We start from the raw sequence: 23,398 nt of genomic DNA, 5'->3' as shown, positions 1-23,398 counted from the left end.
TAACAAGATGGGTGAGTCCTAGAGTCAAGATGACAGCTTAACCTCGATCTCCGAGCTGGCTTGACCTCAAGTGATCCTGAGCTTTTCTCCAGGGGAGCAATCTATGATCCTACCACAAGGGAGTGGGCCATCTTTAGGGAGGGGTGGTCTGATCACTCTAGATGGCAGGCAGTCTTCTAGCGAGCATCTTAAAACCGGCATTATTAGGCGGGGACACTGTGGGAAATAACTTTAGTCGGGAGAATGTGACTGGGATTCATCTCCAACTCAGGAACGGGAAGGCCTCCCTCCACCAGAGTCTTGGCCTCCCAGGCTCATTAAATAAGCGCATAGAGAACTTGTCCATGTGTACTCTCTTCCCGGTTCTGCTTCCCCACAAGGATGGAGCAGGACCAGGCAGGGTTTTGTTCTGTGGCACACAGACGCGATGAGTTGGAACGAAGTAGACAGCACCTAGCAACACAACAACACATCAAGTAATGGCTTGTCCACCGCCCGGGGTGTTTTCCTTAAGAGCTGGGTCAGACACAGGCTAGGGGAGGGCCTCAGCGGCCTGAGCCAAAGTGTAAAACTCTTGCCTCTGAAGAGTTCAGATTTGCAGTTTGCAGTATTTTCATAGCTTAGGGAGAGGAAGAAACAGAAATGCAGCCTTTCCCTGACTTGTAAGGGAGCTCTCCCCTGTAATTTTACTAACTCTTCGGTAACTTCTTCCCTTTGACAGTTTATACAATTTGTCATAATAATACATGTCTTGTGTCTGTTCCTTACCCTGTCCCAACATAAAAGCAACACGTCCTTTTGTTTACCTTAAAGCAACCTCTTTCTGGATCTTGAAATTACAACTGGTTTGAACAGGTAGGAAACGTAGTGAACAAGTCTCTGTTGAATTTCTCCACACCTTTCCCGTTTTTATACACCATGACATTTTTGCATCACAGTACAAGAGAGCATGACCTTTAGAATTTAGTGGATTCACTGAAAAGCTCTGTGGATTTGGCCAGGTATTGAATCTCTGTGGATATGTCTTCTCATCTGTAAACGAGGGGCTCGAATGACCACAGACTGCCCTTAGAACACACAACTCTGTTTGGGAAGATGTACATCACGGCCGGGATGCTCCTTAGACGGGAAGATGGTGTGACTTGGGTGCATTTTGGACTCGTTATCAGGCGGGAGCCGTCCCTGCAGAGGGGCATTATGCTTGGTCAAGGAGAAAGCCATTGGAGATGGGAGAGCCCTCCACAAGATGGTTTGGCCCGGTGGCTGCACCAGTCGGCTCAGACATCACATGGTGAGGATGGCGCAGGACCGGCCAACATCTCATTCTGTTGGACGTAGGGTCGGACGTGCCTAACAGTAACGGTGACCATGGTGAAGATTCTGTAAAAAGGACATAAGCCGTTAGTGCCCTTGGGTAGAATCTGAACATCCGTGCCTCCTCTTCCCACCAGAGCCCCATCTTCTGATTGGGTAGCTCTCACAGGCTGGTAGTTCCACCCACGGAAACATTTATTTTCTCTGGATCTTTTCCAGAACAGTGAGGTCTTCCAAGGCCCAGCGTTCCAGCGGTGGACACAACAGACTTGAACCAGAGGAGGGTAATTCACTGGACACACATTGCGATGAAAGACGATGAGACAAGTGTGCACACGTCGTGCGCAGCGGGAACGTTGCTGGGCACTTCGTTCCAGAAAATGGCATCGAGTGTGTACAACGCATTTCTCGTGAATTGTCCCTCACAGTCATAAACGATCTGGAAAGCGGGTTCGGTACCCCCATTTTGCAGAGGGGGAATAAAAGACAGGGACCCTGCCCTGCAGACATTCACAAACCAGTTCAAAGTCGATAAACATAAACAGCATTATAAAAGGTGCTCAAAGGACAAGACAAACCTATGAGCTGCTGAGAGATGACACAAGTCTCCCCTTGGTCCCCGCTGCCCCCTCACAGATCCCCCCACTCCCAGAACCAGCCAAAGCATCACTTCTGCAAAGCCTTCTCAAGGCCCCGGACCAACTGTGTAAGCTCTTCTGTGGGGAACCAGACTCCACAGCAGAGTGGGTCCAAAGGGCCAAGGGGCGGTTGTGTGAGTGAAGGGTCAATTAAAGGAACAACAGAGAAGGCATGCGAGGACTCACCTCTTCCATGGCAACCGGAACCAGAACGAGGGAGTAATGGTTCTCTTAACGGGCTTATGTAAGCTCGGCCGTGCAAGCCCCGGTAAGCACATACATAAGAGGAAGGGGTCGTGTTAGAGGCAGACACGTAACATGAGGGGGACGAGCAAGGGGTGTGCACGCCACAGGAAGGGCAGGTGCTAGAGGCATACACGTGACAGGAAGGTGCATACTAACAAGGTGGGCGGGTTCCAGAGTGAAGATGGTGGCCTGGCCTTGGTCGTCTGGGAGCTGGCTTGAACTTCGGTGTGCCTGAGCGCCAGGGGACCAGTCTTGGATCCTTATAAGGGAGTGGGCCCTACTTAGGGTGGGACAGACAATAGGCTCTGATTGTTCTCTCGATAGCAGACAATCTTCAGACAAGCAGCCTTCAAGCAGTTAACCTTCAAGAGTACAGTAACCAACCATGTGCTCGCAAGCAGCACCCCAAAATGGCATTATTACAGGGGGACACGGGGGGGGGGATAACTTTTACTTAGAATGTGACTGGGGCGCATCTCCACCTCGCGAACATGAAGGCCTCCCTCCGTGAGCGTATTGGCCTCCCAGGCTTCTTAAATAGGAGCATACAGAATTTGTCTGCATACAGTCTCTTCCTCATTCTCAGTTTCCAGTCTTCTCTTTTTAATTAATTGGGATTAATACATATAGCAAATCATTCCACCGTTCAGTCATGTCCAGCAGAATTGTACATTTGCTTCCACAATCACTTTCCAAACATTCTTCTTCTAGATGGAGCCCTTGACATCACCTCGTCACCCTGCCCCCACCTCTATGTCCCCCTCCCCCCAAAACCCTGATTCCACTTGCTGACCCTATAGGTTCATCAGTCCTGGTTTTCATGCCCTGAAAGAATTGAAAAACATACACCGCAATTTTAAGAGGGTGTCCCCCCACTAGTAACATAACACCCCCAAGATACCCTCTAATATGTACAAACAAAACAATCCAACCCCCCAAAGCATAAGATTTTGGAAACCAGATCAGGTCCAGCATGCAACAAGTGTTCACTGTTCAAGTCAGGTTCATGCCTTGGCCTTCTGTACTCAACTCACGGATACACTCTGTTTAGTGACCTCTTTCCTCCTCTTCCTCAAGTGTGGACTCTGGAGGTTTATTTCCTATATAGTTCTGCCAATGAGACTTGGGCTCCCACTGTCTCCACAGCCTTCTGCCAACCAGATTCCCAGACTTCAGGCTGATATTAATCCCTCCTTCGACTGCGGGTTTTATGCCTCACAATCCTTCAGTGACTGCCGATGGTGTGCTTTTCCCAGGTGGACTCAGTTGACATCTCACTGGCCAAAATGAGAAAGCTGAGAGATGGTTTGGATGGGGCGGGAATGAGGAGCATGGCTTTAGACGTGTTGAACTTGAAATAATGTCAAGCTTCCCTGAGATCTAAAGAAAGGTTTTCTGCTGAGTCCCGGGAGACACCAAGGTCAATTGGGGTAAATAACCCACACAGATAGGGTGATACATCTTCACCTGGTGAGTGGTAATGCCAGGTTTCTAGGGTGCTTTACCTCGGTTCCTGCTTCTCAACGCTGAAAGAATTCACACAGCTGAAGCACTTTTGTAAAACCAAATGGCATCTATGAGGGGAAGGGAGGTATCAGGTAGTGCCGTCTCAAAAAGTACACGCGACTTCTAGAAGTCGGGAGGAATCTTACTTGCTGGGTGCACCTGAGCCAGAGAAGAGGGGGGCTGGCTTTCATCCCCATTGGCTGGGGAGCCGTGGTTGAGGGTACTGGCCGATCTTATTGGCTGAGTTTAAAGGTACCTGTGTGATGTCATGTGCCTAGATTGTGGCCAGGTTTAGCTTCACCTGTGCCTAGGTGGCTCTAGTGTGTGCGTGCTCAGTTTGTCTAATCGGTGTGCCTGATTTCTTTCCCACCCCGTTATTGTGGCATAGGCAGCTAATTTCCATTTAGTACAGGCATTAGGGACGACAACCTCATGTGTCCCTCATCTGGCGACCTGTCAGTATGAGGAGTCTGAAAAGCTGTGAGTGTCCACCCATCTCAGGTGCAACTCTTGGTTTCTCCCCATCCAGAGGACAGAAGAGAGAGGAAAACGGAAAGACACGTGGAAACGAGTCCCATGGACTGATGGACCACAAACAACATCAATCCCTGCCACCCCGAGCCCAGAACGACCAGCCAGTGTCTGCCTACCCCTGTCAGCTGCTCTGAAGAGGATCCCATCACAGGGTGCCCAATACCGTGGGAGCAAATGTGGACCAGAACTCCAAATCATAGAGACCAGGCTTCCTGGTCGGACAGAGGGTGGTGGGACTTCCAAGACCAGGGTCCTGACTTACTCTTTAGGGCCGGATCTGAACTCACTTCCACACTGGCACATGCCACCAGTGTTTGAATCCTTAACCACTAGGCCACCAGGGTCCGTCTGTAAGCTGATCTTCAAACCCAATTGATTCAGTGCTGACACACAATGAGCATATTGGGGCAGAGGACTGACCCAGGTTTCCAAGGCTGTAAAACGGTTGAGGAGCAGGCAACCTCAGCTTTCTCCCTTGGAGTGGCTTCCGAGGCACGTAAGATGCACCATGACGTGGTCCGTGGGTCTCTTTCTGTCTGTGGACTGCCCTGCCTCTTGTCTCAGCTCAGACCTGGAGCTCCAGCGGGCTTTGCTTCTTCACTGCACATTCCCAAAGGAAGCCAGGGCCCTGGGGAGGGGGGGGGGGGCTGGGCTGGGGGTGAGGGATGCAGAGTGCTGTGAGAGTAACACAATGGAGTGTAATCTGCAAGAGGAAGAGGAATTTCCTGCAGAGGTTATTTATGGAAAAGCCTATGTAGCAGCCCCATCTGCTTGGCAGCCAACTCCGCTCTCACCTGGAGCCAGCCAGAGTCCCAGAGGGGCATGCACCTTGGCCCACACTCTGTCCTGAGCACACACCGTGTCCTTCAGAGCCGCGTGGAGGCTGACGCAGAACGTAGCCTAAAGAACAGGAAAACCTAGTCACAGGGTCTCAGGCTGCAAGCAGGAGACCCATCTGCCCCCCTCACCCCCCGCACCGACAGACACCTGACATCTCTGCTGGGGGAGTGCAAAAAGGGGAGAGAAAGTAGCCCAGCAGAGACTTCAGGGTGGGCCGGACTGGGCAGGTGGGAGCAGTGAGGGAGAGAAAGTGTTCTGGCCACCACGTGTGGCCCGGGGGTGGGGGGGGTGGGGGGGGAAGCAGTGGCGGTGGAGGTTAACAGGGTCCTGTGCTTTCTCTGCAATCATAATAATAAAGCACAAACAAATTACAACAGTCACACTGACACCCTGGGCCAATCGTTTCCTACATCTCTTCTGCCCAGGGGCCTGTCCTTGAGCAACAGACCAGCACTATGCTCAGGGTCAAACAGTGGCCAGGGTTTGCAGACAGGAAGTGGACTGGGCACCTGGGTCAGAGCTCTAAGCAGGTGGTGAACGAGCCTTGCTCCCCTCACGCTGGCCTCCTCTGCCCATCCAATGTGCCACAGGATCTCCGGCTGTGGGAAGATGCACCCCCCCAAAAAAAAAAAAAACACTCGCCCCAGGAGAGCACTCCTGGGGAGGTGGGGAGGGGTGGTGCTGGGAGATAGGGTTTGTATTTGGTGTTTATGTAAAAGTGCAGGGAGCCCTTGCTGACATTCTGGCTTGGGGGCCCAGAATTTAAACTTAGTCACTGCCCTCAGCCCTTGTTTTAGGAAAAAATGAGACGTCAGGCCAGCCGTTGCATAACCCTGAGCTGGGCGGGTGTGGGAAGGAAAAGGTTCCTCTTCTTGAGGAGGCCCAAGCTGGGCTCTGGGGAGGGGTGGGGCTGGGCTGCAGAGGAGAGGCAGGTCAGTGGAGCCAAGGCAGGCAAGCAGGCAGACAAATGCCTGGACCAGCTCCCATTCGGATGCTGTACCCCTGCAAGACAGACCCCCTGTCCCTGGGGCTGGAGCAGCACAGCTGATGGGTCCAGAAAACCCAGGGGAGGGGACAGATGTGGAGGGAGAAAGGAGCGGAGGGAGGGCGGACCTGAGACTGAGAAGGGGAGACAGATGTGCAGAGGAGGGCAGACCTGGCTGAAGGATGAGGGTGAAGGTCTGCGCTCAGACCACTCTGCCCGAGATCACCCCACAGCCTGGAGTCCTCCAACTTGCAACTTTTCAGCTCTTCACATGATTTCGGCTGCCCAAGTCCACGTCCTTAACTCAGTCAGCTCTCACCTTGCCTGCTCTCCCTCTGCAGCCCTTGTAGACCCCCAAGGCCAGAGTGTCCTACACTTCTTCCAGGGTACACCCTCCACCCTCTTCCTGTCTCCCCTGGGTCCCCCAAGCCCTTCTATCATTTTAGCCGTCTGGCTTCCCTCAGATCTGTTTACCCACAGTCCCTTCTCGTGGATCTTTTCTCTTGACCCTTCCCCAACGTTCCCTCTCCTTTAGGAGCCCTAGTGACAGTTGGCTAAGCATTGGGCTGCTAACCACAAGGTCAGCGGTTTGAGCCCACAGGCTGGCTCTGAGGGCACATGCTGACAGTTGTCCACCATACAGATGTGCAGTCTCAGGGCCCCTATGAAGCAGGTCTCCTGCCCTAGGGGATCACTTGCGGTTGAAATCCACCCCGGAAGTGGGTTTGGGTTTTTGTATCTTCTCTCCTCAGTTGATTCCTTCTCCCATCAGCTGGGGTGGGCTCCTCTTGGACTTCGGGCCCCCTTAATCAGCGTGCCCATCTTCTCTCTGCCTGCCCAGGGGCCCTTCCCTCTCACCAGCCCCATCCCTTCTCAATTCCTGGGGTGACCCCCTCCCTCTCTCCTGGGGAGTGTTACAGCCCCTTCACCTTCTCTCACAGACCCACGGCTCCTTCTCCATCCAACGCCCGGCCTCCTCTTCCTACACCCAAATCCAGCCAGCTGTCCGGCTCCCAAAGTTCCGGGAGCGAGTCCCAGGAACGACGCAAGAAAAATCAGAGCAATTTTGGAAGCCAATAGACTGGAAAGGGAGTGGGGAGAAAAGAGTGGGGAGGACCCAGGTGGCGGGAAGGAGGAAAGGAGGCAGGGGGGCCTCCCTTCAGTCCCACCCAGTTTAGGGATTGCCCCTGACTACCCCCCGACCCCCCCACTTCACCTGGCTCTTAAAGGGCCCAGCCCCCGGGCCAGCGACTACTTAAGGCGGAGGGGCGGCGGCGGGCGGCAGCTGCGCTTTGCCTGCTCTGGTCTAAGAGGAGCGGATCGGGCACAAAGTCTCGCCATGACCCTCCGAGGGCTGCTGCCGCCGCTGCTGCTGCTACTGCTAACGCTGCAGCTCGCTGCCCGCGCAGGAGGCGCCTTGGCCCGGTGCCCAGGCTGCGGGCAGGGGGCGCAGGCGGGCTGCCCCGGGGCCTGCGTGGAGGAGGAGGACGCGGGGCTGCCAGCGGACGAAGCGTGCTCCAAAGCGGAGGGCTGCTTCCGGAGGGAGGGAGAACAGTGCGGGGTCTACACCGCCTCCTGCGCCCCGGGACTGCAGTGCCAGCCTCCCGCGGGGGACAAGGAGCCTCTGCGCGCGCTGCTGGCCGGGCGCGGCAGCTGTCGCCGGGCGCGCGCGCCCTCGGGTGAGTCCGCGCGCAGCCCCGCCTCGCCACATGAGGCCGCAGACTCGGGGTCCCTGCCTTTGACCTCCTCCTTGTGGGGCCTGGGGGTCGGGGAGCGAGCCCAAGGACGGAGAGCAGGTAGAAGGCTCGGGCCTCGCCTCGGGAGCCGGTGATAACGCAGGGAGATGTCGGCGTGTTCCCTGCCCTTCTGTGAAGGCTAGAAGGAGCCCTGGTGGTTATGCATTGGGCTGCTAACTGGAACATCAGCAGTTCGAGACATCCTGTCGCCCCGCAGGAGACAGACAGGGCTTTCTACTCCCATGAAGACTTACACTCTGGGAAACTCACAGGGGCAGTTCTTCCCTGTCCTGCAGGGTCGCTATGAGCCGGCATCGACTCGATGGCGGTGCGTTTGAGGTTTGGGGGGCGTTTAGTATAAAGGCTGGAAAGGAGGCCTGGCGGCGCCGCTTGGTAGGCGTTGCGCTGCTAACCACAAAGTCCACGGTACAAGCCCAACAGCCGCTCTGCGGGAGCAAGAAAAGTCTGTTGGCTTACGTAAGATTCCAGCCTTGGAAGCGCTACAGGATCTGAGGGTGGGTTTCCAGCCCAAGAGTCACTGGAGGGAGGGTGGGGCGTGGCCAGAGCGCAATGCCTATTCGCCATAACCGCCCTCTCCAACCCCAGCTGTGCCAGATCACTCTGCCCTAAGTTGAAACTACCCTGCCTTCCTGTTTGTAACCCCACGCAGGCTGCCTGCAGGCCCAGTTCCATCGGCTCCAGACCCCCCAGTTAGAACAAGGACCCAGATGTTCCCATCTTGGAAAAGGAAGGAAGGGACCCCAGAACCCAGACTATGGGGGGAAATGGTTCTCCTCTTCATACCAGAGTGGCCAGAGCTCCTGGGCGCGGCCCAGAACATAGGATGGCCAGATTGAAGCAGAGAGAGGGCAGAGCCCCCAGGTGTGGGAAGTCAGGGTTTGGAGCTAAACCTGCTGAGAACCAGAGGCATAGCTAGGGTATCCCAGATATGGCAGTGCCCTGGGCACCGCTGGAAGCAGGGTATGTGTGTGTGGGGTGGGTTGCCAATGAGCAGTTTCCACCACCAGCTGTGAGAGATTGTCTGGAGCTTGAAATCCAATGGCCACAGGCACTCAGAACCCCCTACTGCACTCACCAGGGTCTCAGGGTTGGAGAGGAAATGGCCATTGGGCAGCTTATAGCATCCGGGAGTTACTGCCTAGGTTTGAGGATTGGGGAGGGGCGGGGTGTTGAGGATCTGAGCATGCAGCAGGAAAACGTCTTTCCAGAGGTCTAATTGTACTGCTGGGGCAAATTCCAAATGGCACTTTCTCCCCTGCCTGCCTTTCCTTTCCAGCTCCCAGTCCTGAGCTCCCCCAAACCTCCCTTGCACCCCCAGGTCCCGAGTCTGAAACGTCCTAGTCTGAAGTGTTCTCCAGGGCCAGGAGCAGTCCGCTGGTTGGAAGGCCCTCACTCCTTGGGTGCTCCTAGGACCACTGGGCTTGGATTAGTCTGCGCCACGGGGGACCAGAAGGGAGAGGCCCCTCCATGAAGTCCCCAGAAACTAGGGAGTGGTGGGCTGAGTCACAACAGGGTCACATAGTGGACACACATTCCACTTGGGTTTTGGCTGACTTCTCGGTGCTTGCTAGCATCTGTGGCTCTTCTGAGCCATCTCCCAGGCGTGGTCCACCCCCTGCTGGCCTCTGCTGGAACAGCCAGATCTTCTCATCGGAAACAGAAGGCCTCCCAAAAACTCACTGCCCTGCAGTGAGTCCAACCCATAGCCAACCCTGCAGGGCCAGGCAGAACTGCCCCTTTCGGTTGGTTTGCCAGGCTGTGAATCTTGATGGGAGCAAAACGCTTCACCTTTCTCCTACTAAGAGACTGACCATTTCAAAGCCAATAAACCAAGAATGCTTTGGATTGGTTCTTCAATTTTTGTTTTTGAAAACGTTCCTTCCAAAAAAGAAAACATTCTTTCTACCCTTCCTTAAATGGACTCAGTATTTTCCAGAAGTGTAACATCATCTCCTGCCAGAGAATGAAACTGAGGAGTGGGGTCAGGGACAAACCTCCTTCCCTTGTCTCTCTGTCCCACCTCCAGGGGCAGGGATGGGCAGGGCTCTCCTCCACTGAGCTCTGGTCTCGGTATCTGGCCTGATTTCTAGTCTCTTCTCTCCCTGTGTGGCTGTAGGGAAGAATCCTAAGGAGAGTAGACCCCAAGCAGGGGCCACTCGCCCCCAGGATGTGAACCACAGAGACCATGAGAGGAATCCGGGGACCTTTACCACTTCGGCTCAGCCTGGGGGTGTCCCAGACACAGAGATGGTGCGTTGGGGTCTGGCAGGGAGCAGGAGGGGTGGGGGTTCCTGAAGACTCCAGCTGAGACCATTCTCTCTGGCAGAGTCAATGTTGGTGCACCTTGCTGTCTGTCCTTCCTGTCTGAGGTCTGCCCTGGCCACCTGGCTGGGGGCCCAGTGGGCTGTGCAGTAGGTGCTGGGCTGGGGCAGGGCTGAGCCGCTTGTCTTCCCTCTCCCAGGGTCCCTGCCGTAGACATCTGGAATCAGTGCTGCAGCAACTCCAGACAGAGGTCTTCCGTGGCGCTCACACCCTCTACGTGCCCAATTGTGACCACCTAGGCTTCTACCGGAAGCGGCAGGTGAGGGCTTTCCCTTCTTGCTATTGCTCCGTGGTGCTTACAAACCGCCTAGAGAAGAGACTACCTCCATCGTCAAGGAAGCATACAGCTTTAAGACCCCACCAAGGAGCCACGGTGGCATAGTGGTTACATGTTGGGCTGTGACCTGCAAGGGCAGTCCTACCCTGCCCTCTGGGGTCACTCTGAGTTGGTAGCCACTCGAGGGCAGTGAGTGAGTGAAGAAAATCCAGGAACCCAACTCACTGCCCTCAAGTCGATTCTGACTCAGAGCGACCCTAGACAGGGTAGAACCAGCCCTGTGGGTTTCTGAGCCTGTAACCCTTGATGGGAGTAGAAAGCCTTGTCTTTCTCCTATGGAGTGGCTGGCAGTTTTGAACTGCTGACCTTGCAATTAACAACCCAATGTGTAGCCCACTACCCCGCCAGGGTTCCTAGTTAAGACCCACACGATGCATAAATAAGCAACCACCTATTGCAGTCGAGGAGTTGCACCGCCTGAAGAAGGGCCTAAGGAAGTTCTTCTCAGACTTGAAGCTCATCAGAACCCCTGGCGGGGCTGGCCCGCTGTGGAGGGTCTGAGTCTGTAGGTCTAGGGTGGGGCCGAGAACCAGTTCTCCCAAGGCTGCTGAGACTGGGTGTGAAGACCCAGGGGAAGTGCTGTTGGTGCCTCAAAGAGGGGGTGCAGTTCAGCATGTGGAGAAGAGGCAGGTCTAAGAGGGGAGAGCCCGGTGACATCACTGCACTAGGGGACTCTCTGATGTCTCTTGAACACAGACTTTAGGGGTCTACGTTCAAGGGGGCCCCCTCTTAGCTCTTCTGTTGGCAGCCTTGGGCCTTGCTGATCTTTGTCTCTCCCCCCACAGTGCCGCTCCTCCCAGGGCCAGCGCAGGGGCCCCTGCTGGTGTGTGGATCGGATGGGCCAGCCCCTACCAAAGGCGCAGGGCAACAACGGAAGCCCCCCCTGTCCCACCGGGAGCAGTGGCTGAGGCAGGATGTCGGGTTGCAGGGCCGCCGGCAGAAGCATGAATGGGTCCAGCTTGGGTTATTTATTGAATGATCAATAAATAACTCAGGGCCCCTGGGTCTCACATGCCGCCTATAGGCCCTGTCCCACTGTCCCTGTCACCCTGGGCCCTCACACAGAGAGATTGTTGGTGCAGGCTCGGGTGCTAATAAAGTTGTGTTGGGAGTCTCTGGTCTCTATCTCTGTGTCCACTTCTCCTATCTGTGGAGACCCCCAATCCCTCCCCGGCTGGCCCTCCTTCCCTGTGGACTACCTTCAGGCCTTCCTGTTGAGCTGAAGCCAACAAGAGATGGTCACTGGTAGAAGCTTCGCACCATCAAGCCTCACTTACCGCACCACCAGGGAGTGGGGGGTGAGAGTGGGGGTGAGGGGGCACTGAAGCCATGGCTCCCACCGGAAGGTGTGACCTTGTCTCCAACACTGATCTTTGAACACACAGGCTGGGGATGGATTAATAGTTAATCCCCAGCGGAAACCCAGCAAAGAGGGCCTCTTGACTCCCTTCCTGCTGTCTATTTCCAACAAACAAGGGGGTGGGGGATGGGGAGAAGCAAAGGATTGCTTCTTGAACTCCTACTGGGGGGAACCAGGCCCTGGACCACATGTTTTCAACTGGTTGACCCGTTTTTGCTCACGACAACCTGCCCAAGTAGGGCTTTTTGTACCAATTTTGCATAAGTGGACACTGGCTCCCCCACTTCCCCACACGACCCAGCCGGTCAATGAGCAAAGCTTTGGACTCCCATCTGTTTTTGCCATACGTAACACTATCTAACATGCCCTTGGTGCTGAATACATGCTTGTTAGGTCTTTCTGCCTAACTGTGAACCCAAACAGGTGTAGGAAAGGCTAACATTCCAGGGCCCTGACAATGAAGATCTCCTAGAGGCACAGATCCTCCGCACAGATGTTCCTGGTCCCCCTCAGACTTTTACTCACAAGCATCTAAAGCCTTCAAGCGGACAACACTCTTACCTATGCCTTATTGGGCTACGGGAACCTTATTGGGCTCTGATACCTGAAGATGGGTTGACTCCTCCCTGACCTTCAGCCTGCATCCACAAAGGCCGGAAGGGGAAGCAAAGCTCTGCTAGTGATAAGCCCCGGAGAGGCAAAGTCCCCCACGTGCACAGCCACCATTCCTGGGGGAGGGAGAGCACACCTGGCTTCTGGGAGGTGGGGGTGTGGAGGGGCTGTGACTGTCCCTGGGACAGCCATCGGACAGCAGGTAGCTGAGCGCTGCCCTCTGGACCAGATAACCTGTCACGTTTCCGGAGGTGTTCTCCTAAAAGGACTTTAGTCTTTGAGGCTATCAGCTGAGCTGTGTGGGGCGAGGAGGAAACGCCAGCAAAGGCCTGCTGCCTGCTCACAGCTCACGCCATGGAGCCTAAGGGTCCCCAGGTGCGGAGGAGAGAAGGGCTGGGAGGCAGTGAGCAGGAGCGCCGGCCCTCGGGAGGTGAGCGGAGACAAGCCGCTTCTGCGGCCACAGAAAGCTCAGGTGGGTGAGAGGTGAGATGCAGTGTGGGGAGGGCTCTCCTGCTGTCCCGGGGGACATCGGAGGGAAGGCAGGCCTCCGGCCCCTGCCCCCAAATGCCTTGTTAGGAGACGGGAGGCACAGAGGCAGAGCTGGTGTGGTCATGGTCTTCCCAGAGGGTGAACATTCCCTGGATGCTCTGTGTTCGGCAAGGGTCCCCTCACCCCTGCAGAAAGAACTTCTCCTTCCGATTTGATTGCCCTGCCCAGGAGACGAGGTATTAACTAGTCGGCTGCGGGCGCTGCTCAGCAACCAGTTTGTATTTCCTGGACTGGACGGAAGATGCCTCTGGGTCGGCACCAGGCTGCTAAACTCTAACTCTTCTCCCCTGAGTGTGCCCTTTGACCCACTCCTCCTAGGGAACGCTGAGCCCCAGAGACCCCCGGACTTGGTGCAATGGACTCGACATATGGAGGTAAGGGGTCCCAGGGCAGACATCAAGAAGAGTGGGGCAGGGAGGTGGACCTGTGTGGCGAGAACCAGCAATTTGTTCCTGAGTTCCAAGATCAGATTGAGTGAAGGGTTAAGGCTTGGAGCCCAGGTCCTCAGGGCAGGGACCCAGGTCACCAGTAGACGGAGAATTTGCCTGGGAACAGATTTAGTGGGTCATGTCTAAGACAAGGGCTCAGAAATGTGCCCCGGGTTGGGTTTCGGGCTCAGAAAGTGGAAGCATTGCTCCTGGGTCCTCCCTGGTCCTCAGGGCTGCCCTGGGGGCCAGAAAGGGAGACATTCCTGGGGGGTCTTCTCAGCAGGAACAGTGGCTTGTGCGTCCTTATGTCCTGGCATGGAACCTGGGCCCAGCCTAGAGCTCAGCCCGTGTTTGGGGAGCCAGAGGCTGGCTTGCGGGATGCAGGGCGATGGATCTTGCCCCGGTTTTCTCTCTAGGCTGTGAAGACACAGTTGCTGGAGCAAGCTCAGGGACAGCTGCTGGAGCTGCTGGATCGGGCCATATGGGAGGCCACGCAATCTTACCCGTCAAAGGGTGGACCCCCACTCTCCAGTCCCACGGATTCCTTAAGCAAGTAAGATTCCAAGGAGCCAGGAAGCTGGGGAACGGTTGCAGGGGTCCCCTCTTCCGGCAGGACCTGGAGGACACAGACTTGGTCTTCGGCGGTGCCTCTGTCAGCCTTGGCATTGATTCTGATGACGATCTTCCCTCTCTGTCCCTCACTACCCATCTTCCTGGCCCTTGCCCATATCGTCTGGGCCTTCCTCTGTCAGGGATAGACACCGGCTCTGCCCTGGCCCTGACCCTCCAGCTGGACTTGCCCTCTGGCCCTGACTTTTCCTCTACTCCCTCTGCCTCCCCAAGTACTGACCTTCCCTGTGACCCTGCCCTCTCTGGCCCTTGCCAACTCCGTTGGGTTTTGACCCAGAACAACCATTTCAATTCAGGGCCAGGAAACCAGCCATTGAGAAACGGAAAGTTTTCATCATGCGAAAGTCCCTGCTTGAGTAAGTCCAGGGTGGGGACTGGGGGAGAGAGGCAAAGGAAGGGCTTCAACCAGGGGTCTAGGTCACCCATTTCTCATCCCCAGGCGCTAGGTGGTTGGGGACAGGGCTTGGAGAAGGTCTCTAAAGTTTAGTTTCCCCATTTGCCCCAGGTGTGGTTATGGAAAGGGAGCCCTGGTGGAAGAGTGGTTCTGCGTTGGGCTGCTAACCAGTAAGTGAGGCCAGCAGTTCAAAACCACCAGGTGCTCTGTGGGAACAAGATGGAGTTTCTACTTCTATGAAAGTGAACGTCTCAGGAACTCAACAGGGGCGGTTCTACCCTGTCCTGGAGGGTCACTCTGAGTCGGCATCAACTTGATGGCAGTGCGTTTCTGAGTTTGGAGTGGTTTGAAGGATGACCACTAAAAGGAGATGTGCCAGGGCAGGAAAGGACTTGGGGTAGAAACCTGCCACATCCTAGCCCTTGGCTGGACGTTCCCAATCACTAGGCCCCATGCCTTGATATGCACAGTGCCGAGCGAGTCTAGACGGCCTTGAGGCCCTGGCCCACACTGAGCTTGCCCTGTCCCTCCAGTGAGCTGATGGAGGTGCAGCATTTTCGCACCATCTACCACATGTTCATCGCCGGGCTGTGTGTCTTCATCATCAGCACCTTGGCCATCGACTTCATCGATGAGGGCAGGTAGGCTCCCTTCCCACCCGGGAGAGCCACACAGATCTAACTCCTGGGTCCCCAGGGCCCCATCTGCCACTGGCCCATGGGAGCACAGATCCCTCTTGGATCCTGGACAGGCATTAACTCCACCCAGGCTTCCAACAGTGTTTCTACCAAGGACCCACCTTGGAGCTCTTCCCAAGAAGCCCTGCCCCGTCCCAAGGGCTTCTCTTTATTCGGACCTGACCCTGAAGCAGATAGCACTCGGGTGTGGTGTGGTGTGGTGTGGTATGGTGTGGTGTGGGTGTGTGTATACGCACCTCAGGGCTGTGCCCCGGCTGTCACTGCTGGTTTGGTTCGATCCAAGTGATCTCCAAGAAGCACCTACGAAGGGCCAGTTACAGGGTCTGGTAGGACAGCAGGCAGACCCCACTCCTGTCTATGAAGGACCCCAGTCTTGTGGGGAGGGCAGACTTGCAAACAGCTGCCTGGGTGCCTAGGTTTCCCTCTAGCTGGACAGGCTGAACTCCATTAGCTCTGGTCTACCAGGACACCTGCATCGAAGGCACCAAACAAGCAAAAAGTAAAGTTAAATGTTCCCTGGAGCATACCCTAATACCTGTGGTGGCCAGGGCCCCAGCCCTTCTACAGCACCCCCAAATTCGCAGAGGGCTCCAGGGTCCCAGCCTCCTGAGTAAAGAGGATAGTGCCAAGGATGGGTCATATATTTTGTCTGCTTTGTCTCTGTCCCCACCCCCACCACCCCACCTCCCACTTCAAGGCTGCTGCTGGAGTTTGACCTACTTATCTTCAGCTTCGGACAGCTACCCTTGGCGCTGGTGACGTGGGTCCCCATGTTCTTGTCCACCTTGCTGGCGCCCTACCAGGCCCTGCGGCTGTGGGCGAGGCCCTGGGCCGGGGTCACCTGGATCCTGAGGGCGGGCCTGGGCTGCGTGCTGCTGGCCATCCACCTCGCCGTGCTGGGCGTCCTCCCGCTCCACGTGGCTGTGGAGCACCAGCTCCCGCCGGCCTCGCGCTGCATCCTGGTCTTTGAACAGGTGAGTCCAGCGCGAATGGGAGTGGGCGGGGCCGTTTGTCCAGAGGGTGTGTCCCGGGGAGGGGGCGGAGTCCATTGGAGGAAGGGCACCCGGCTTGACAAGGGCGGCGCTGGTTACTAGGAGCGGAGTTCGTTGCGAGCCACTGGCTGGAACTCGCTGGCTGCAAGGAAATGGGTGTGTGTCCGTCTGTCCCTTTACCCTCCGCTCACTCAACAGCAGCAGGAAGGCGATCGGACAAAAATGGAAATCGGGGACTCGGGGCACATAGATGGGCCTCCTTTCTCCTGCCGTGCGGGAGCACGGAGCAAGCCGGCCTCCTTCCACTCCCCATCAGGTCCGGCTGCTGATGAAAAGCTACTCTTTCCTGAGGGAGGCTGTGCCCACCCTTCGCGCCCCTGGGGGAGCAGGAGGAGATGGAGGTGAGGCGTTCAGCTGGGTAGAGGAGCGAGCGTCCCGCGCGTGGATGGGTTTCCTTCCCTGGCCCGGTTGCGAATAACGAGGCTGGAAGCCAAGCTTAAGGCACAAGCAAGAAGACTCGTGATAGAAGTATCTTGCGAGGGGAGATGTGGCAGCGTCCTTCGAAAACGCGGGCTTCAGAGAAAAGGAGAGGTTTTTAGGGGAGTTTAGGAGGAAGGATATTATGGTTTTTCATGACACACACACAGAGGGGAAAAAAACCCACAAAAACCGAAAACCTGACTCACTGCCATTGAGTCAATTCCGATTCCTAGCATCCCTGTAGGACAGGGTAGAACTGCCCCTGTGGGTTTCCCAGGCTGTACTGAATAGGCAGCCTCCTCCTTCTCCCAAGGAGCGGCTGGTGGTTTTGAAACTGCGGATCTTGGAGTTAGCAGGCCACCAGAGCTCCTCTTAGTCTTGAATGGATGAAGAATTCCAATAATTGGGTCTACGTGGGTGGATTATGGCCATGAGGTGCCCAGCAGCGGCGACAGGTGTTCATAAATGGAGTGGGAAGGAGAGGCTCGTGAATCTGCGGTCGTTGCTAGTTATGGGCTGGTGTGCTAGCCCCGGGCAGCTGGTTCCTCCGCTCAGGTCTTGTACTTGGCTGGTCTTTGCTCTTGGTTTCCACTCGAGATCCTGGGTGTCTCATCTGCCCCTACTCCTATGACTAGTGTCAGCCGGTCCCATGGGTGAACGGTGCAGAGCTAGCATGTGGAACAAGAACACGTTGACCTTGCAGAGGGGCAGACACGTATTGTAATACGCCACGCGCTCCCAGGTTAGCTGGACGTGAGGTACGATGGAGTCCAGACGTGAAGGCTTTGAGAAGTTCCTAGACATGATCCGAACTTGAAAAAGGAGGGTGGGAACATCAGGCCCTTGCCTCATCTGCCTCACTAGCTCTGCCAGGTTCTAGGCCCCGAAGCTCCGCCTTCTTCCACTCTTCTCGCCCACTGGGCACAGCGCTGGCCTCCTGTGAGGCTCTCTCTGTGGGCCGCAGGCATCAGGTGGTCTCAGGACCCACCCCATAAATGTTGCCCCGGACACTGAGGGTTTGCTTGTAGCCTGGCACGGTTTGTTGGAGAGCCCGGACGGAAGAGGAAGGAGGGCGGTGGTAGTCTTTGTGGGGGACACGTGAAGCCCCAACCACAGCCCGTTTTGCACCAGAGAAGGGGCCTGCTGGATGGATACAAAACCAAGGTTACTGAAGAGATGATTCTGCCCCTTTCCACACCATCCAGCCCTTGCCCTCGTCACTTCTGCCCCAGCGCTGTCACCCACCGCGCCTACCACCTTCCCTACAGCCCCTTCCTCTGCTCTCTGCCCCTGCCCCCTCCTCCGGCCACTCCTCTTCTCTAGGTGAGGGGATCCAGGCCCCCAGTTTCTCCAGCTACCTCTACTTCCTCTTTTGCCCCACACTCATCTACCGGACGACGTACCCCAGGTGAGACTTGCCACCCCTCCCTGAGCGCCCGGGCCCAGGAAGGATCTTTCCCATCGTCCACACTGCCCCCTTGAAGTCCTTAGTCTCACCGCAGGCACTGGCTTCTTTCTCGGGAAGCATCTCATAAACAGGATGGGGGCTAAATGGCAGGTAGCATCCCAACTGTCCTGATTTGCCCAAGACCATCCCAGTTTTAGGCTGAATATTGGGGATCCCTGGAAGCTCCTCATACCAGAGAAAACTGGATTGGTTGGTCACCTTAGCTGATACCCACTCTGCAATGGGAGGTTCCAAGTGTCCTAGACCCGCCCACCTCCCCAGATAATCCTGAGCAATTGAGGGAGCCACGGAGCAATGGCCCGAGAAGCTGTGCGTGGGCGTGAGCAGGGGCCACGATAAAGGGATGAGAAACATGTTATCCCATTGCTGCTACAGGACACCCCACGTCAGGTGGAATTATGTGGCCAAGAACTTTGCCCAGGTCAGAAGGTGGGGTAGAAGGGTGGGCCCCCTGGTTACTGGGGACGGCTGAGGAGGCATTTCTGGGCATGATCTTCTGTGGAGATCCGGGGAGGCGGGAGGAAGGGGTCCTAAGGGAAGAGAAGCCCATGCTGGACCACGGGTCTAATTCTATAGGGTGAGAGGGCAGCTGGCAGTGCCCCTCACAGAGCTACCTGTCGCCCCTCCTCCTCCCTCTCCTCCAGACCCTGGGCTGCATATTCTATGCCTGCTTCATCCTGAGCCGCCTCTGCGCCCCTGTCTTTGCCAACATGAGCCGGGAGCCGTTCAGCATGCGGACGCTGCTGCTCTCCGTCCTGCATGCCACACTGCCAGGTGAGCCCACCGCAGACGGGCCTGGAGAAGGCTCCTTTGCCAACTCCTCCTCCACCCCTCGCTTCCGCTCCCATCGGCTACAGCACCTTCTCCCTCCAGCTCACAGCCCTCACAGTCTGCCTGAGTCCTGTCTCCTTGCCACTCACATCTCTCCGCTCCCAACTTCTCTGACCCCACTGTCCGGATGGACATCCCTGCTCCAACTTAATCATTCCCTATCTGCTTCAAGTCCCCCCCCCCCCCCCACAACAACTCTCCTTTGCAGGCACTTTGGAGAAGTCTTGAATCCTTGGTCAGGCACCCAAAGTTCGCCTCCTCATGCAGGCCAATCACCTTAGCCTAATAAACTCATCACACCGAACCGAACCGTTCCCTGAAAGACAAGCACTTCCCTGATCTTAGCCTTTGCCCACTCTGGTCCCTTGGCTCGTCCTTTCCTCCATTTTCCAACCGTGGAATTCATTTCCTACTTGGGAGTTCATTGTGGAAATGCCCACTCCCCTAGGACGCCTCCTTTGTTTTGCCTTCGACCACCATGACCCATTCCTTGCTCTTCTACTCCCAAGTGCATCAATGGGCGCCATGTTTAAGTCTATTATTTAGTTGACCTTATGTGTGCTTGGGCATCTCCCCCCCACACCCCCACTCTGTGGACTGCCAATGGCCAGGGTCTTAGAGATACAGCTCTATGTGCAACATCTGTCCAGTCGGTGTTCACGAGCAAAGGGACGGGTCAATGGATCCGTGCGTTCGTGAATGAATAACTTCATGGGTGCTACAAGAGTGGGGGGCCCTGGTTTCTGGGGTGGAGGTCCTTGGAGCCCAGATCAGAGCGGCTTGGGTGGTTCAGTGGGACCATCTAGCGTCCACCCCTTGCCCCCACTTCCAGGCATCTTCATGCTCCTGCTCATCTTCTTCGCCTTCCTCCACTGCTGGCTCAACGCGTTTGCAGAGATGTTGCGATTCGGAGACAGGATGTTCTACCGGGTAGGGCCTGGGCCTGGGCCAGTGCATGCTGGAGGGGTTTGGGGCTGGGGTGGGGGGCAGCAGCTGTGTCAGGCTTCACTTAAACAGACAGTCCACCAAGCACCCACAGAGAAAATGCTCCTTGGTATGTGATCATAATGCCACTCCAGATCAGAACCAGCCGGGGTTCATGACGGGTGCAGATGTGGCACAAGGAAAGCCCCTCCTGAGAGGCACACTAGGAGGGAGGGCAGGGAGCCCAGATCTGGAGGAGGGAGCTGAGAGGATGCCTGCTGTCTGGTGGGCGTGTAGTGGACCCTTTGGGAGAATGTTAGGATGGGCTGCAGACCGAGGAGCCAAGGCAGGGAGGCGGGCCTGGAACAAGTCAGGCCCCAGTGCTGATGCCCTGCCTCCCATTCCCTTTCCAGGACTGGTGGAACTCCACATCCTTCTCCAACTACTATCGCACTTGGAACGTGGTGGTTCACGACTGGCTATACAGCTACGTGTATCAGGATGGGCTGTGGGTATGGGTTAGCACCCCCGAACCCCCACAGTTAATGGAGCATCGTTGGGGCATCCCTCCTACCCTCTGCTTCTTTTCCAAACTCCTGCGGCACCCTTGACTTCCCCTCGCCTTTGTTCTACCCAGCCTAACGGGCAAATACGCCTTATTTACCACCAGGCTTCTTCTTTCCTTAGCGCTCATTCAGCTTCCTCCTTGGGGCCTTTCTTGCCTCCTGGGTCTTCTAAGGAACCTGCCTACAGCAATCTTCGTTCATCTGCACAGTACATCTCCCAGGAAGCAAGTCTTACAGTGACCCCCACTTCTACATTGCAGAGGAGGCCCGTGGTTAACAAAGTGCTCTTAAATAAGACCAACTCCCGCCCTTCTGACCCCACGGTGCCACACTCCGAAGAGGGTGTACGGGAGGCTTACCTGCCCTCCTCTCCCCCTGCCAGCTCGTGGGTGGCCGGGCGCGAGGGGCCGCCATGCTGGGAGTGTTCCTGGTCTCCGCGGTGGTCCATGAGTACATCTTCTGCTTCGTCCTGGGATTCTTCTATCCTGTCATGCTGATGCTCTTCCTTGTCTTTGGAGGTGAGTGTGGCCCCCGTGTCATCCCCACGGAAGAGACCAGGGACCTGTTCAAAGCGATCCTAGATTAGGGTGGGAGGCCATACGGGAGGAAGGCTACAGAGTCTGGGAGCTGGAGTGGGGAGGGGCTTGGAGGTAGGGGGATAGGTATCAAGGGACATCTTGGGGGATATGGGAGAAGGTTTTCTGGCTGGAATGCTTTTCGTGAGCTGCATGAGACCTGCGTGGGGGAGACCCAAGATCTTTTCCTGACACATCCTTCCTGCTCCACCTCTTCCGGGTGCTGTGGGATAAGAGGGAAGCCCAGGAGAAAAGGCACCGATGCCAGCAAGTGAGGTGGCCTCTGTTTTCTGTTGTGCCAGGGCTGCTGAACTTTACCATGCATGACCGGCACACGGGCCCGGCGTGGAACGTGCTCATGTGGACCCTGCTCTTTCTGGGCCAGGGCATCCAGGTCAGCCTTTACTGCCAGGAGTGGTACGCACGGCGGCACTGCCCCCCGTCCCAGGTGAGTGACCATGGTAGTGCCAGGCCCTGCACCCAGCTTCCCCTTCTTAACATCAGCTCCCTACTGCTCCCCAACTCAACAGCCCTGGCCTAGGGTGGGGATGGTGGGCTTCTGTGTCTTGAAGGTACAGTGTGGGTCCCAGCAGAGACCTCGTTCACAGTTCACCCCCTCTCTGCTGCAGACAACCTTCTGGGAGCTGGTGACACCTAAGTCTTGGTCCTGCCATCCCTAAAGATCAGAGAGCCCCCACCACCCCGGTGACACCGCCAGGTTGTGCCCTACCTGCAAATCCCGGGACCCAGTTTCTCTGTCTATACTTGCAGTCTTGGCCCCGAGTCAGGGGCGGGGAGCCTAGGATGCATGACCTCGGCTAAGGGGTCCCAGGGAGTGGGGTCTGCAGGCCTGTGCAGAGACTAAGGATAGCGGTCACCCCTGAGCCCTATTTCCATGGACTGGGCACAGAGCCCTCCCACCCCAAAACTGAGCAGATGTGGGGAGGCCTGGGGGTCCTAACAGACTTGGCAACTAAGGGAGATACGGCCACCCAGTTTCCAGAAGGGTTTGATTGCTGACTCTGTACTCCCTTCCGTGGAATAAATGTCTGCCTCCTTGCTCATTAATTGCTGATCCATTCGTTGTTTATCGAAGGCCCTTTGTGACAGGAATCCTGAGGAGCTATGTCTCCTGTGTGGTGAGTGGGGATAAGGTAGCAGGCCATTTTGCTTCCTTTCAGGCAGTGATTCTCAACCTTCCTCATGCTGCGACCCTTTCAGACAGTTCCTCGTGTTGTGGTGACCACTCCCCTCCCCCAACCATAAAATTACTTTCGTTGCTACTTCATCACTGTCATTTTGCTCCTGTTATGAATCGGGCAACCCCTGTGAAAGGGTCATTTGACCTCCAAAGGGATCGAGACCCACGGCTGCTTTCTGGGATGCTGCCTCCCAAAGCCCCACTGTAGCACTCCCGCCAGCTGGGAGCTACCTGAGACAGACAGAGGGAACAACAACTGCTCAAGACACAAGACACATTGTGGAGGGAGAGAGAGAGGTACTCAGGGAGACAAGACCTCCCTGAGCTTTTCTGAGGCACCCTTTTATGAACACATCAAAAGAAGAGTCTACAACATTTCCAATCCAGGAAGGAGGGCATCAAAAAGCCGCGCACACCTTGAGGCTGGAGATGTTCTCAAACAGTCTCATTGGCCAACTCATTCTGACCCAAGGCAGGGTTCCTGTTGGTTGTTACAAGGAATCTCTTTTCCACTCAGTGTTCGCACCCAGTTCCTGGCACTTTCAGCCATGTACTCGAGGTTTCACCAAAGCCTTTGCACCCGGTAACCCTCCTAGGGGGCATAGGGCAACGTTTCCCTACACCTCCCCCCTTTATTATTTCAAGCAGGTGGTCACATTGTTGCTGGGGCAACATGTGCTTCCGTCGCCTTTCGCTGCGCACGAAGCTGGGCAGTAAAGCATCTTAAACATCAAAGAATTAAGACTATGGGGTGAGGGGAGGGGGGGCAGCCTTATGACAAGAACTGCAATTCCCCACATTTGCGAACCAGTCCCTTGAAACCAAGTATTAGGGTTTAACGATCGGAAACTATCTTGCAACGTTTTGAGGGTAGAAATTGGACTTTCTTGCCGAATCGTAGCAAGTTGCTTTCTGAGTGCAGCTTCCAAGCAAGGAACTCACAGTGTGGGCTTTTCATCCTTGGTGTTCCCATGGTGGTGCCGGGACCCCGGCGTGGCGCCCCTCCCCGAGTGCCCCTGAAGAGGTGGGCCATCTCTGTCGAGTTGGGTTTACATGGATTTTTCCCAGTGTTTTTGGAGCCACGTCCCCTTGGGTGAGCTCCGGGTCCTTCTCTCCCCCTTCCTCGACATTGCCTCGCTCTGTGTCCCGACGTCCCATGGTCATAGCAGGCAGCCCTGGCAGCAGAGGTCTGAGCCAGGCGTGTTGTGGTG

General features: G+C 56.1%; 2 protein-coding genes across 2 annotated transcripts; both read left to right on the top strand.

The window, feature by feature from the left end:
- Positions 1-7,182: 7,182 nt before the first annotated feature.
- IGFBP6 (insulin like growth factor binding protein 6) lies at positions 7,183-11,598 on the top strand. The gene is made up of 4 exons (XM_075552935.1): positions 7,183-7,742; positions 9,937-10,070; positions 10,282-10,401; positions 11,265-11,598. Exons 1-4 carry the CDS (start codon positions 7,403-7,405, stop codon positions 11,385-11,387), a joined length of 717 nt encoding a protein of 238 aa, XP_075409050.1. The 5' UTR covers positions 7,183-7,402; the 3' UTR covers positions 11,388-11,598.
- A 1,207-nt stretch (positions 11,599-12,805) lies between these two features.
- SOAT2 (sterol O-acyltransferase 2) lies at positions 12,806-21,666 on the top strand. Its single transcript, XM_075552934.1, is given in 15 exon segments — positions 12,806-12,885; positions 13,317-13,374; positions 13,845-14,015; positions 14,377-14,414; positions 14,986-15,093; positions 15,848-16,124; positions 16,459-16,543; positions 17,946-18,030; positions 18,466-18,511; positions 18,735-18,864; positions 19,754-19,851; positions 20,259-20,357; positions 20,794-20,929; positions 21,289-21,434; positions 21,616-21,666. Coding segments are annotated over 15 exon segments (1,608 nt in total).
- The last annotated feature ends 1,732 nt before the right edge of the window (positions 21,667-23,398 follow it).

This window comes from Tenrec ecaudatus, chromosome 6 (genome assembly GCF_050624435.1).
Source record: "Tenrec ecaudatus isolate mTenEca1 chromosome 6, mTenEca1.hap1, whole genome shotgun sequence".
Lineage (NCBI taxonomy): Eukaryota > Metazoa > Chordata > Mammalia > Afrosoricida > Tenrecidae > Tenrec > Tenrec ecaudatus.
The sequence above is the reverse complement of the archived record's forward strand: the minus strand, read 5'-3'. Positions and strand labels throughout refer to the sequence as shown.

Coding starts and splice junctions, on each gene's coding strand:
- IGFBP6 (XM_075552935.1), top strand. CDS start 7,403: ATGACCCTCCGAGGGCTGCTGCCGCCGCTGCTGCTGCTACTGCTAACG. Junction 10,071..10,281: donor GTGTCCCAGACACAGAGATG/GTGCGTTGGGGT, acceptor TCCCTCTCCCAG/GGTCCCTGCCGTAGACATCT. Junction 10,402..11,264: donor GCTTCTACCGGAAGCGGCAG/GTGAGGGCTTTC, acceptor CTCCCCCCACAG/TGCCGCTCCTCCCAGGGCCA.